Here is a 15,965-nt window from a genome sequence, read left to right as displayed (position 1 = left end):
CATTGGCACACCGGCCTCAAAATAAGATGAAGTACAAGTATGAACGAGCTATTAGTTACAAATGATTTAGTCAAAAGAATTGCTAGATTAATTAGTTACAAAGCCATCTTTAACAAAAGGAAGTCATTACAGGATGATTAAGTAACTAAAATAAGGTTAGCTTCAAAAAAGATCTTCCACACTGAGCATTCGATGCTATGCCAGTTACTGCCTGGTACTCGGACCTGAAAAGAAGGATTTTGTTGAGCTACACTAACCCAGTAGAAAAATCTCTACAGAATCTATATGTAAATGGAGTGAAAGCATGAATACCGTGAATCAAGCTAGATGACAATTCTTGTTGCAAGAAATAAACTATTTACGATTCAAACTCATTTGGAATACAAGAAACAGGCACACACAAGTAAATCCAATAACTACACACAACAACAACACACACTACTTCCACCAAGTTTCCATCCCTTGCGATTTCGTATTTCCACACCTTGCGTTACAGTAAACTTCACCCCTTGCGTGATTTTGTGTTTTCACCCCTTGCGTCACTAAAAACTCTCCATTTAACTTCACAACAACCTCACATTACCATCACTATATACTCATTCAACAAGTCACAAATAGCTCAAGGATCACAAACATCAAGACAAAAATCCATCATTTGGAAGGATATGAAATTATCAAACCCTAAGGTATTCCATTCAAACCATACATAGCATTCAAACACTAATACCACACCTATCCACCACACTACATGTAGAGAAAGAGAGAAAATCCCTACCTAAGTGGGTTTTGAGCAAAATCTTAAGTCTACCGAGAGATAAATGCTTGAATTCACTAAAAACGAGCTCCACCCAAGTTTAGATACAAGATTTAGAGTGAATACAATCCAAAAACAAGATAAAAGAACAAAGATCAACAAGTGATTAAGAGGAGAGAGAAAAAAACGTGGGTGAGAGCCCAAAGATGAGAATAAGAATACAAAACTTACCCTTTGTTCTCCAAATGCAAGATTCAAGTGATTTTGAGGTTGGAAACCCTTGGATCTTAAAGATTTGAGGTTGAAATCAAGAGTTTTTGGTGAGATTGGAGTTGGGTAGGTGAGAAGGGGTGTTTCCAGGTATATATCATGGGTTTTGGGTGTGAAAAATGGTAAAGGGGGGTATTTATAGTAGTCCAAAAAGCGTAATACAAATTGCAGAAAAATACAGCGGGTACCAGTACTAAGCGACTCCCAATACTGGTACTGGAGCCGTCAAAATGTCAATTTAGCCAAGTTCTGGACACTGGGTACCGATATTGGGCATCAAGCAGTATCGGTACCGACTGGGCAGAAAGATGAAAATTTTGAACGGACACCGGTTCGAACCCAACTTGATACTGACACATCCAAACAACATCACAACATTAAAACTCATATTTTACTATTCTTCGAGTGTCCGACACACAACAGTAAACGTATATCCGTATACCCCCATAAATAAACGTACAATTTTATTAATAATACGATTCTTTCACGCATTAAAGATTACCGAAATTATAATATTTTACGGGTCTTTACAACTCTCCTCCCCTCTCCCTCAACTTGATGAACTATTTATCAAATTTTCTTTATAAATATTTCGCCTATAAGAAAAAAGGACCTTAACTCAGGGTTATTCTATTTCGAACCAACCCTTGAAGTTGACACCTCTCACTATTACATACTACTTCTAGTACCAAAAAAAAGTCACATCAGTTGGACTGAATATCTTGAATAAAAAATAGTCATGAACAGTAAAAACTTGTAGATTGTACAGGGTTTACAACATTTTTTTATTGAATATACTTGGGGAGTATGATTATAGGTTGAAGTGTTTTTTTTTTTTTTTTGATCTGCGATTATAGGTTGAAGTTGGTGAGCCAATTTATCCTCCCAACCTAAATTAAAGCTGGTGCATGTTGGTAGCCCTATATTTCCTGCATTTTAAACGCATGCTTGCCATTATGTTATCATAGAAAAACAAACCCCACCAATTAGCAAGGTTGCTGCAAGGCCCGCCAACTGGAATACTATCCCAAATTTCTTAATGGGCCTCACTAGTCGGTTTGCGGTGGTATTAAATATTAATGAACAACCACCTTTTTTTTTTGGGTCAAGCAACAACAACCTATTTGACCAGGCTTCTAAGGCCCTATTTGATAACCCTCCAAGGGGTTGGGATTGGATTGATAGAGTAAGAGTATTATCAATACCTTGTTTCGTTTTCCAAAAATGGTCTGGACTATCAATTCGGTGAGATTGCTAAGACCCCAACTTGGGGATATTGATAATACCCTCTTAGAGATGGTATTGGTAATCTCATCCCAACCTCTCCTCATTATCAATCCCTTCTCATTACCAATCTCTTCTATCAATCCAATCCTATCATCTAATCCCATCTCAAACAAACATAATATTAATAATTCCATCATCGAATCCTATCCCAAACAAACATACTCATTATCAATCATTTCTCATTACCAATCTCAATCTTAATTCCATCTCCTTACGAATCTTGTCACGCCTTTGATTTTCAACATAAATATAAAAGATTTTTCATAAATAAATCCTCACAATATTCCCAACGATACCCAAAAGATTACCGTATTCTCATTCCCAAAGCAAATACTTCCAAGTTCACACGGTTTCAAAATATTATAATATCGGCTCGATGGCCCCAAATTAACATAAGTATCAAATTTCGAAGAGGATTAAGTGTTACAATATTCCAAGTCAAAAGAATTACAATTTTAGTTACAAATGCATCTTCAAAAGAAATTTACAAAGAGGAATGAATAACTTCTTTGGTTAGCTTTCAAAAGTTTTGTTCACACTTCAAGCACTTCAGGCAATGCAAGCTATGGTTCCAGGTTAGCACCAGAAAATAATATAGGCTTGAGCTACATTAGTCCAGTAGAAAAGTCTACGCAAACTCTATATGCAAATGAGCTAAACGAAGGAACAAATGATGGGGAATCAAATGACAACGGAGGAAACACAACTATCAAGATCAAGTGTCTCAATGTCTCCAATCTTTCTTTCATTTAAACTCATAAATCATATTCATTCAACCTGTGTCTCAACATTTCGTATCCTTTGTGTGTCTGAGCTGAAGCTCCTGCCGGGCTAATTACGGGACTCCGATATCCCCTGTCAAGTACCCACTTCGAAGGTTAGGCCTTGAGTATTCAATATGAGCATAAGCTTTTGCCGAGTTAATTATGAAATCCCGATATTTCCTGCTAAGCACGCACCCGTCGATGGGCTCCGAGTGTTCGCGCGTCGTTCACATGTTCAAGTGAACCTTTCGTACAAGCGTCGCGCATGAAGCTCACATTTACCATTTCATGGTCCCACCAATCTGAACAACCCAATGCGTATCACGTCAATTAGGAAAACAAAGCATGACTGACAAATTCTTATTATATCTATATAATAATATAAACCATGGCAATGACTTTTAAGGCTTTCGAAAAGAAAAGTGACTTCAATGTGCCAGGAGTCTGACAATTCAACAGGTGACATACCGGTAGGGATTTGGTACCTACCGGTACAACAGGAAACAGCCGGAACAAAATTTGATTTACAAGAATTCTATAGGTAGATGGGAAAATGGTACCGATAGAGTTCAAGAAAATTTTATAATCCTACAGGTAGGGAACAAATTTTACCGGTACAAACTCAAAACAGTGGGTGCAAATTATCAAGGCGACATCATTCTACTAGTAGAGAAAAATGTCCTACCGGTAGGAATCCGGAAATTTCAGCGATTTTGACAGAAAAATGCAAATTTCGATCCAAGCTCAAATTCAATATTACAAGCACGATTCCAAGCATCAAATCACTCATAAAACATATAAAGTTAGATAGAATTCCTACCCCAAGTATCCAAGCCAAAAATAAAGAGATTGATCGAACCCTAGCTTCCGAAATCCAAATTAAGCAAAAATATACCTAATCGAGTTCTATCCAACGCGATACGACCCTGAACACACACGTAGAAGATGGAGTTGAGGTAAATTGTTGAGGGTTTTGAGTGATTGGGTGAGTTTTTGAGAGACTTGGAGGAGAAATAGAGATAGAGTCGAGAGAGAAGAGATGAAAAATGAAAAAAAAGAAAGAAAAAGGTTTCTCCTGGTATACACGGCACACACATGCATTAATCACACAAACATCCATGGCTTTCAATTTCTTACACTTTGACCCCCAACTTTAATATTCTCAATAATCCAACACTTATTCATTTATAAATTATTAAAATATATAACCAAAATTTACGGGTCTCTGCATTCTACCCTCCTTAGAAAAATTCGTCCTCGAAATTTAAATAATAATGCTCAACTAAGTCATCCATCACTTATATATGCAAAAGCCACGATCACCAATATTACACAACATGTTAAACGTCAAAACACTTCAGTCTCGGGTACTCACATTGGTATTTATGCCGAAAACAAGTGCGGATACTTTTCTCTAATCTCATCTTCTCGTTCCCAAGTCTGATACTCGCTACCCTGACTTCTCCATAAGACTCGTACTAACGGTATCGTCTTACCCCTCAACACTTGGTCGCGCGAATCTAGGATACGTATCGGTTCTTCCCCATAAGACGCATCGGCCTCTAACTCGAGTTCGGACCACTCCAATACGTGCGACGGATCCGGTTCGTATTTCCTTAACATAGACACGTAAAACACGTCATGTATACCCGCTAGTCTCGGTGGCAAAGCCAAACGATACGCAACCTCCCCAATTTTCTCAATGATGTCGAACGGCCTGATATAACGCGGCGATAGCTTTCCCTTTTCCCCAAACGAGACAAACCTCTACGTGGCGATACTTTGAGGAATACATGATCCCCCTTTTCAAATGACAACGAGCGACGACGACGATCGGCATAATTCTTTTGCCTACTTTGCGCGGTCAACAATCTTTGGCGAATCACTTTAACTTGTTCGGTTGTTCTCTCTTGAGCTTTCTTAAGGCGTTGGCGAATTGCTTTCATACTCTCAGAGGTCTCCTTAATCATCTTCGGTCCTACAAGCGTAGCCTCTCCCAATTCGGTCCAACACACAGGCGATCGACACGGTTTCCCATATAAAGCCTTGTAGGGCGCCATTTCGATACTAGATTGATAGCTATTGTTGTACGCGAACTCGACTAATGGTCAATGATCCTCCCAACTACCCCGAAAGTTTATAACGCAAGCCCGAAGCATATCTTCCAAAACCTGAATCGTTCTCTCGGGTTGCCCATCGATTTGAGGATGATATGCGATACTAAATAACAGATTAGTGGCCAAAGTAGCTTGCAAACTCTGCCAAAAACGCGCGGTAAATCTCGGATCTTGATCGGACAAGATGGATATGGGAATCCCATGAAGGCGAATAATCTCCCGAATATACAAACGGCTAAGTGTATCCACAGAATCGGTAACCTAAATAGGTAAGAAATGAGCGGTCTTAGTCAAACGGTCCACAACTACCCAAATAGCATCATGCCCCCTCGGCGACCTCGGTAAACCCGTAACGAAATCCATGGTCACATTCTCCCACTTCCATTCGGCTACCGGCAATGGTTGTAGCTCCCCCGCGGGTCGTTGATGTTCCGCTTTCACTTGTTGGCACGTGAGACACTTGGACACGAAAGTCACAACGTCCCTCTTCATTTCGGACCACCAAAATTTTCTACGCAAGTCATGATACATTTTCGTCCCTCACGGATGAACAGCTAATGGAGAATGGTGGAACTCTCGCAAGATTTCTTCCCGACACGAAATAGGTACGAACAACTTCCCTTGATAGCGCAAACTTTGATCAGCGTGAATCATCCACCCTTCTTAAGCGTTTCCATTAAGGAATCTAGTACGAAGTTCCTCCACTTCCTCATCGTGTTGTTGAGCCTCAATTACTCGAGTCGACAAGGTCGATTGCACCATCAAGTTACACAACATGACTCCTTCCCGAACATCCTTACTTGTCATTTGTATGGCCATGTTTTATAAGTATTGTAATGTGGTTTGAAATGGAAAATTCCTAGCATTACCATGAGAAGCACCTATGTACTGAAAATGGCACATCCAGTCCAAATGCCTAGTAGCTATCTGTAATGTTGTTCTATATGAATGAATGAAGTGTTTCCTAGCATTATAAATGTAGTTCAAATCCCTAGCATTATGTTTTTTTGATAAGTATTTTGTTTGGACTTGAATCAGTAAACCTATCCTCAGTTTGGAGTTGAATTCGAGAGGAAACATGACTGGAATTCCCCCAAATAGATCATTAGAGTAGCAAAGCCATATTGAATGTCTAAAGACTAATTAATCTAGGAATTTGACAGCAATAATAGTCCATGAGAAGGTTTTTCTTCAAAAGAAGCAGCAACAGTTCACAATATAACAGCTTGGCAGTCAATATTAGAAACCAAAAAGCTGATAATCCTATAGTTGTAAGCATACATGGATGAAAGCCATGATGAAGGCCTAATCCTACAGTTGTAATCCATAAACAACCATAATGCTGTTGGTGATGTTAGTAAGTGCCATGGGCACAAGGGCAGAAATGAAGGCAAAAAGGCAGCAGCTAAAGCAGCATTAGAAAAGGGAAGAAAATCGAACCTGTTTGAGGTGTTTTTTTATGATTGCTCCTACTAGACCATAAACCAACAGAGAAAACTATAAGGGTTTCAAGTTTAGGATGTGGTTTTTCAATAAAATCCAAGATTAGGATGCTATAACAAGAACCATGACTATTTCTCTGGTGAACGAGATTACCAGCCATTTTGGAACAGTCCACTTCTTAGTGACTAAGCTCATCCACTACTCTGGATTGACACAAGCTGGTGGGTTGTTTCTAGCGTACTCTTCCCCCGTCGTTTCTTTAAGTTTCTTGTACTTTTTGTGCAAAGCGAAGTTGTGATTGCTCAACCTCCGTACACATTGTGTTGCCACTGCCTTTTCAACATCGATTGGATCTCCTGGCAAGTCAAACTTATCCTGCAATATTTGATAATTTTAGTAATGACTTGATCCTAAGTTACAGAATTAATACCTTATTTGTAAACTAAGAACTGCTTTGATGATACTGATACATTCTTTGCCTTGGATTTCTTGAAATTTGTTTGGGCAATGCTGTTTCACCACAGCTTTCATATTTTGTAGTTTTTAGCTTATTTGGTTGCGTTTGATATTGATCTGATCGTTCCTAAAGCTCTCTGTGTGTGTAATAATGGGATTTCCGGATGATGTGAGTTTAAGGTTCTTTAAGGAATGCCCACATCTAGATGATAACCAGCGGTGTCAACTAAGTAGGGATCTGGGGCTTGAGCCTAAGCAGATCAAGTTTTGGTTTCAAAACAAGAGGACTCAGACAAAGGTGCTCACTTTTTATCACTCTAACCTTTCGTTTACGTGTGCTGCAAATGAAAGAGAGCAGCCGCAAATGAAAAAGAGGTACTGCAAATGAAAGATTAACTGCTGGAAATACTCAGAGTTTACCATTATACGCTGAAGTATAGGCGCTTTATCACTCTCATCTACTGCCTTCCACCTAGGGACGCCAACGTTTATCGCATGTGTGCGAACCTCGACACCAATCCTTGATGCCAATTGAGTAGCATGCTTTCCTACCGGCGCACGGAATAGTTGTGGAATGGGAACTGGAAGCTTTCCTTGTTTGTCAATGAGTCCCTGAGCTTGAATGCCTCGCGTAGGTCCACGGGTAGGTCTATTGATTTCTGTCACAAACAAAACAAAACAAGAGTAAATAAGATTGTTTACACCAAATGGCTACATGGGCTAAATGGTATGCGATGTTTCCAATCCATCTAGTAAGAGGGAAGGAAAACAATGCCATAGTAAAAGTAACAAAATAGGATAATAGAATAGCAGCAACAGTAGGCTTCACACAACAAAGTAGCAGCAGCTGTAGGAAACTGTATTTTGCCCTGGATTGAAAAACAGCAGCCATAATAGAAAACAGTAACCAAAACTCAGGGACTTCACTATGACAAACTGGCAGTAAAGGACACTATTTGTATCCTAGTCCTCTTAAGCATTTACAAAAGAGATGGCAGTAAATGGTAGTAACTGATAGCTGGTACCAGTTCGAACAGTCCATTTGCAAATGGATGGAACATCAGCAGCAGCAGATAATTAACTATTGCTATTTAAGCAACAAACAACAGCAGCAACAGCAGTAAGCGTCAGAATATAGAAGCAAAAAGCTATGTATAGCAAACAGCAAATAGCAGTAAGCATCAGCAGTAAGAGTCATTCAAAGCAGCTAAAAGAAAACAACTATGTACAGCTAGAGTCATTCAAAGCAGCCAAGCAAAGACTAGCGGATCTGAATATGCTCAATGAGTCTAGTTACAATAACAGCTACCAAAATAGCTAATATACACAGTATTAGCAAAAAAATCCAGCACATTCAAGTATCATATACTTGGGACACAAGCACATGCACTTTCCAATATCACTTTCCAATAGCACACAAGCACATATATGCTAACAATGGAATTGACAAGAAGTTAAAGTAATAGCAGGTGCACAAATGTCCTGAGCACAAACCTTTGGGGTCATCTCACTGCAAATGCCCACCAATGAAAATCGAAAACCCCTCACGTATGATCAAGTGATATAAGGGTAAGTATGATACAGCATCACAGCCATGCATAGAAACAATCAAAGAATGAAACCCTTGGTACACAGCCAGCTATCACATTACTTCTTCTTTTTCGTAAGGTTATCAGTCAATTGTTCTTTTTTCCACAAAAAGTGCACTAGTCATAATTTTACTTAGACTACATAAAACAAGATAATGTAACTGTAAAAATAAACCATATATTACATTACTCACCGCCATTGTTCTCAGGTAGCACCTCATTTTGTGGCTGAGCAATGGGAGGCAGTGAGGCTTGGCTTTCCATGCTAGGATGAGGTGTTGATCGGGTGACCCTCTCAGGGATCAGAGTTGCACCACATTGTGGCTCTATATGCGATTGTGCTGGTAGACCACCTGGTGGTATCTTTATGTCCTATAATAATAGAATACAAAATGCACCAGCATTAATACAAATTGCACTTCATTCATACGAGAAGACAATAGAAAAAGTACGAGAAGAAAAGATTAAAAAAAAAAGATACATTATTACATCTTGCTTGAAAGAGTCATCAGACTCACTGTTATAGCCATGACCATCCTCATCATTTGATAGTATATAGTCAGGATCGTCCACCTGATCAGCCCTACCACGCTTCCCATTATCATTTGCACACTGGTGCCGAGCCGATCCCATCATATATGTTGCAATTTTCATAACCCCAAGAGATTCCAATACCTCATTGTTCCTCTTTACTTTCTCATCTCTTGTCCTCTTATAATGTGTTTGTAATGAGTTGCTAGAAAATTAGGCTGGAGCATTACTCTTCCTTGTTTTTTTTTGGTAGGCACTTTTTCTCCTCTAGACATTTCTGCGGGATGATGAACTATAAATAAATAACACAGTTTAAAAGTAATGCAGATTAAGAGCAGTGTAAAACAAAATATCTAATGAAAACCCATAACTTCAAAAACTAAGCACATGTAAAATACATATAAGGATCCACATACAATGCTAAGAAGAAGTATATATATCTACCCAAAAAAAAGAACTACGCGTCATAATCCATATCAGGATCCATATCAGCATCGGATATTTCATCGTCTTCACTAGCTTCATCATTTATATCCTCTCCTATTATTTCATGCTCTTCATAAACTTTGTCATCTGTTGGGTTTTCTGTTGTTTCATGTAATGGCCCAACTCCAGCAATAACCTCAACTTTAGCGTCTTCCCTACAGAACCGGATATTACCTTCAATGTCAATTGGCACTCATGAGTCATACTTTCTTGTTGGAAGGTATCGGTACATTCTGGAGAATCCAGTGGTTCACCATCTCCCACCTCTGGTAAATCAAACACACCCCTTTGCTTGACCAACTGCACAACTTGCCAAGGTTCGCCCAATTTTGTATCATTTAGGTAGAAAACTTGCTTTGCTTGGCTAGGCAAGATGAATGGATCAGATTGACACCACCGACTCTTGACATTAATACTTGTGCAGTATTTATCAGTTTGTATAGTTCCATTTCGACCTGTGTTGCCGGTGTTGTACCACTCACATTGAAACAAAAGGACTGTATTCTCACACATGTACTCGAATTCCCAAACTTTGATCAAGTGACCATAATACTTGTGCATCTTCCCCTCGTGGTCTCCATGAGCAAGCACGCCACTATTTTGACTCCTACGGCGGTCATCTACTTCTCTCGTACGGAACCTGAACCCATTACGTTATGCAACCGTAGTGCTCCTTCACTAGCAAATTGGGACCATTTGCTAATGATCATAGTTCATTAGTCGCCTCCATTGACTTGTTAGCCCTCAACCGAATTACCTAAAGTAGTATATATAATCATGAAAAAGTTAGTTATGCTAACTAAATTTAAGTTATGGTTCGTTTAATGCTAATGACTAGCATCTCTAAAAGAATTTCAAGTATCTTACCTTCTCTTTGAACCACTTGGGAAAGACTTTCCGTTGGACACTGGTTATGTTTTGTCCATTTGGAACATGCAACAGTTTTTTGTGTTCCCTATTCAAAAAAGAATGTTTTTTTTAAATGAAAAAAAAAGTCAACTACGTACTCAGGTACTCCTCTATCTCAGGGCTATTTAACAAAATGAACCAATGGGCTACGTCACGGAGTTCTTGTGACATCTCGCCATTCCTTGTGACTGGCCCAAAAGGACAAGCTGTCTCTTTGAATACTGTGTAGCCTTTACGACATTCACCAAAGTCTTCATTTTGTTGAGTTCGATTATGCACGGTTTCAACCTCATCAAGATACATCGAGTAAAAAGTATTGCACTCCTTGACAATGTAAGCCTCTACAATTGAACCTTCTGGTCGAGCTCAATTAGAAACAAATTGTTTCAGAGTTCCAAGGAACCTTCAAGTCCAGTTAAGAGTAAGTTTACACATGTAAAACAATGACCCTTTTCAATAAATAATTATGTTTGTTACAATTACCTTTCTATTGGGTACATCCACCGATAATGTACTGGTCCTCCAAGTATGGCTTCACGTGGTAAGTGAACAGCTAAGTGGACCATCACGTCAAAGAAGGCTGGAGGAAAGATCTTTTCAAGCTTGCATAGTATGAGCACTATACGTTCTTCTAATTTCTCCAATTCACTACGCCTCAATGTCTTAGAACAAAGGTCTTGGAAGAAACTACCCAACTCAAATAATGTTGTACTAATTTCCTTACCCACAAAACCACACATCCCAATTAGAAGAATCTGTTGTATAAGTATATGGTAGTCATGACTTTTTAGGCCAGTTAGTCTACCATTAGTTGAATTCACGGACTTTGATATGTTTGCTGCATAGCCATCTGGATACTTGACCGATTTCAAGAATTCAAAGAAAGCCTCCCTCTCTTTAGGGGTTAGCGCAAAGCTCGCACAAGGTTTAACATATGATCCGTCGGGACGTTGTGTCAACCCCAGATCTTTTCGTGTGCCCTTATCTTCCAAATCCTTTCGTGCCTTATCCGTGTCCTTGTTCTTTCCATCAATGCCCAACATTGTTCCAACAATATTTTCACTGAAATTTTTCTCACAATTCATGACATCAATGTTGTGCAGAAGTTTCCTATCCTCCACATAAGTTAGTTCATACAAAATACTTCTCTTCGTCCAATTCGGTTTGTGACATTTCCTTTTCTTATTGGCTAGATTCTTTCCGGAGATGACCCCGCTTACATTGTTCAACTACTCTTGTATCTTTTCCACCGGCAACTCTAAGGACCTCTTCCGATTCTCGGGCTTACCTTTATAGGCCAGCCTTTTTCTCCGTTCTGCATGATCTTCAAGCAAGTAGGCTCGATGATTTGTGTACCCAGTCTTACTTCTCAATGACTCAAAATATGGTTCATCTTTGCAAGTATAACAAGAATAATGGCCCTTTGTTCTCCACCCTGAGATGTCACCCAATGCTGGCCAATCATGTAGTGTCCACCAAAAAGCTGCACGCATTTGGAACCATTCACAACTCGTTGCATCGTAAGTTAATGTACTCCTTCAACTCATCAACCAAAGGTCTCAAATAAACATCGATATCGATCTCGGGTTGTTTATCCCCTGGAATAAGCAATGTCAGCATGAAGAACGAATCTTTCATAACCAACCATGGTGGCAGGTTGTATGGAATAAGAATGACAGGCCACATGCTATAAGAGTTGCACATGTTATCGAAAGGGTTGAAGCCATCAGTTGCTATTCCTAGTCTCACATTGCGAGCCTCACAAGCGAACTCAAGATGCTTAACATCAAACTCCTTCCACTCATCACTGTGGGCTGGATGCCCGAATTCCTCACCATCAGTAGAATTATTCATGTGCCATCTTATGGCCTCGGCTATCTCTCTAGACATGAACAACCGTTTTAATCTTGGTGTCAAAGGGAAGTAACGCAAAATGTTACGCACAATCTTCTTTCCCATAGCACAATTTGTAGGGGGATGAAAACAATTGATGCTTCGGACCAACTTGGATTGCAACGGCTTATTCGTGCCTTTTCACCGGAACCCTAATTCGTCGTCGGAACCCTAATCTGCAAAATAGACAGGGGGTGAGTGCACCTTTGCCTCTCGTGGCAAAGGCCCTCCGATGCCAAAGTTAGTATCATGTACTAGCAATCAGACCCTAATTATCAGTAGCAAAGCAATAAGAATGCAATGTATTGCGTACCTTTTTCCTTTAGGTTTACCTCATATTTATAGATTTGTGTATGCTTGTTGCCCAAGCATCCCTGTTTCCATAGGATTCCCAACTCATATAGGAAAACTAGGATATCAAGGATTATCGTTTCCTTTATCAGTTTATTAGAAAAGAGTCCTTTTAGGATTCTTTTCCATTACTGGCCGAACATCCCATTCTCGTTGGGTATCTTTTGCAGATCCTATATACTCGGGATCTCATTCCTTTACTGAATATTACTGTCTCCGGAACCTTCTAGAGCGTCCCTGCCGCCTCACGAATTCAGGGCAACCTTTTTCTCTGTTCGGCTATCTCATTGCCGAACAGTCCACATGGACCAATGACTTTACATGCATCTGGTCCTCATTGTGTACCTGGAAAAATGACTTCACATGTCTTTTGTCTTTATCAGCCGAACAGACTGCATGGGTCAATGACTTCCCATATTTTTGGTCCATGTCGCCGTTCACCATACTGCCCGGCGATAACTCCTGTCATACTTACCACGTGCTCCCAAATACCACGTGTTCGGCTATAAAATGTATCTGTTCGGGAATACCTCCCTACAATTGCTCCCCAGCTTCATTTATTTACCACTGTTCGGGGGAAATATATGAAGCTTAGAAACAAAAATTATTTAGACCAGAATCTTCTGACCCCGTGCAGTCATAATTTTAATATTCATTTGATGCTTTGGCGCCTTTGCCTTCGTACCATCTCGAGGCAATGACTCCACGTGGCGCATCTCGTACGCTTTACATTTAATGTGAACTGACGCTTTGTCTAAACGACGTCAATACGTCGTTAGTTGAATCCCTTTATCCCGTTACTTTTTAAGTAACGGTATGAGACGAAATGTTTCGTCTCCGTCCCTGGCACTTAAACCCCTCAAAAGGGTTTTTTCTTATTTTTCCATCCAAAGTTTCAAATCCTTCGTTTCTCTCTTTAAAACCAGACGAAAATCATCTATCTCTGATCCGCCATTGCTGTCATCTGCATTTCGATTGCATCTCAGGTAACAACTGCAATAGTCTCGTAAGATTTCATCTCTTAGGGTTTTGATTGCACCCAGTTTTCCGATTTGTCCCGCTCACTTCTTTCGTTTCCATGGCGGATGATAGTGAAAACCTTCCAAAACCCAGTAAGTTTAGAAAACTCTGTGAAACCCCAACTGCCATGGCGGCGTTTAGGACTGAGTATAACGTCCCTGAGAACGTGGGGCTCGAACTCGCCCCTTTAGGTGCAGACAGGGATGGCGGTTCATGGGTTAAGATGTGTATCCCAATTGTAGCCATTGTCGAAGGCGGAGTTCATTTTCCCTACACTCATTACTCCGTCAAATCCTAAACTGGTATCGAATCACGCCAATGCAGGTTTCGACCAATTTCTTTAGGTTAGTGATGGGAGTAGTAGCCCTGAATAGGATCTTGGGGACCCAACTGGGAATTTGGGACATCCAGTGGTGGTATAGCATTGTGCTAAACCCCGAATACAACACACATTATTTCAAAGTTAGGAAAGCAGACAAGCGTCTCGTGCTCAATTTGCCAGACTCTGCTCGTGACCACGAGGTTGATTTCCTCTACGTAACGAGAGCATTCGAGCCAATAGGGGAGGACGGCCAAATGGTGGGTTTGCATTGCCCCCACATATGGGGTTACCCATGTACGCTCCTAATTTCGCTTTGTAATTCTCGTTTACTTTCTTCTCATAGCTTTTCTAGATGTCTAATTGTAACTTTGAATTTTGCTCTTTGCAGCTGAAAACGCTAACAGGCGTCCTATACGAGAGCCGAGCTACGTCCGAACAAAGGACATCAATAAAATCTTAAAATACATAGGCGTACTTAGTACCCAAACAGCAGGTCGGGGTCGTGACGCTGATATACTGCTGGGATACGACCTTTCGTACAGAGGGGTTATTGATAGGAGACTCGCCCACCCCAGTACTAGTGCTGCCTCTACTTCTACTGCTCCTCAGCCGAGGAATTCGAGATTCACATCTGGTGTTACTGTTGCTGGTCAACCTGGTGAAGTTCCCATTTCAGAAGGCGTGCCGCTTCTTCTTTTAAGACTTAGAAGATCTACGCGTGGACCAGTTTCTGAACAACAACAGCCCGAACAGCTGGTTTTAAATCGTGATACCAGTCAATCTTCCTCTTCTGGTTATTCTCCATCCCCTCGTGATCCAGGTACAATGACCCGTCAACCCCTTAACCTGAGTTCTTTACTTATCGTGCCCGCACGAGGTCGAGGTCGGGGGAGGTCAACCGGGCATGCTCCCCCACCACCTCGCCGAACTAGGGGGTCTTTGACACGATCCTCCACCTCTCCTCGGGAACACGATAGTTCCCAGGAGGCTACAGATGCCAATCGGAACAAACGTCCTAGGACTGAGGACCAGAGTACTTCAGCCGGACATGCTGACATAACTGGCAACCAGCCCCCATCTCCAAACTCCCAAACGCTTCCTCAAATATGGGCCCCTCAACTCATAAGGGGAGATCGACCTGTCCATATTGGGGACAGTGCTAGTTCCTCTGAGACTGCACTAGCACTTGCACAAGGCTTGCTACTACCTGTAGACGTCCAGAAAGAGGCTGCATCCTCTCCAGATCGATTGGTGTCCACTGGTCTCGTTAGTGGAATCAAGGTAATAGGTCTTTCTGTACAAGTTGCACTCATAGTTTGTGTTTCTGGTAGGCTCTTGATTTCTAATAACTACTAGTTTCTTGCCAGTTTATTCAAAAAATGATGATGCTGGGTCAAAAACTACAAGAGATTGAATCAGAACGCAATAGGCTCTTAAGAGACAACACCAGGCAACTGCAGACAATTTCCAGGCTTGAGAGAGAGAGGGATAAAGCTAAAGCTGTACTAGAAGGGACAAAAAGCAAACTCGAAACTGCCGATGGCAACCTCAGCCAGGCTTTATCTGAAATCGATGGTACAAAGAAGATAGCTTTTGAAGAAGGCTACCAAAAAGGTTTTGACACAGCAACAGCAAGTTACGTGGAACAGATGCTGGGAATTCAGGATCAAATTTGGGCATCTTGCTGGGAGGCATGTCTTACTAAATTAGGGGTTGCCGAGGACTCTCCCTTCTGGGTTGACAATGATCTGCCGAGCACTCGTGCTCAAAGCA

General features: G+C 40.7%; 1 protein-coding gene across 1 annotated transcript; it reads right to left on the bottom strand.

Annotated features, from left to right (window-relative positions):
• Positions 1 to 6,833: 6,833 nt before the first annotated feature.
• On the bottom strand, positions 6,834 to 9,359 carry LOC131330751 (uncharacterized). The gene is made up of 4 exons (XM_058364446.1): positions 9,170 to 9,359; positions 8,875 to 9,052; positions 7,425 to 7,750; positions 6,834 to 7,010 (listed from the first exon to the last, which is right to left on the bottom strand). Exons 1-4 carry the CDS (start codon positions 9,332 to 9,334, stop codon positions 6,834 to 6,836), a joined length of 846 nt encoding a protein of 281 aa, XP_058220429.1. The 5' UTR covers positions 9,335 to 9,359.
• Between the last annotated feature and the right edge of the window lie 6,606 nt (positions 9,360 to 15,965).

Source organism: Rhododendron vialii, chromosome 1a (genome assembly GCF_030253575.1).
Source record: "Rhododendron vialii isolate Sample 1 chromosome 1a, ASM3025357v1".
Lineage (NCBI taxonomy): Eukaryota > Viridiplantae > Streptophyta > Magnoliopsida > Ericales > Ericaceae > Rhododendron > Rhododendron vialii.
The sequence above is the reverse complement of the archived record's forward strand: the minus strand, read 5'-3'. Positions and strand labels throughout refer to the sequence as shown.

Excerpts from the sequence above, each read along its gene's own strand:
- LOC131330751 (XM_058364446.1), bottom strand. The coding sequence starts at position 9,334 with ATGAAAATTGCAACATATATGATGGGATCGGCTCGGCACCAGTGTGCA. Across the intron at positions 9,053-9,169 it reads ATGACTCTTTCAAGCAAGAT|GACATAAAGATACCACCAGG; the intron begins GTAATAATGTAT and ends CTATTATTATAG. Across the intron at positions 7,011-7,424 it reads CTCTTTCATTTGCAGCACAC|GATAAGTTTGACTTGCCAGG; the intron begins GTAAACGAAAGG and ends CAAATATTGCAG.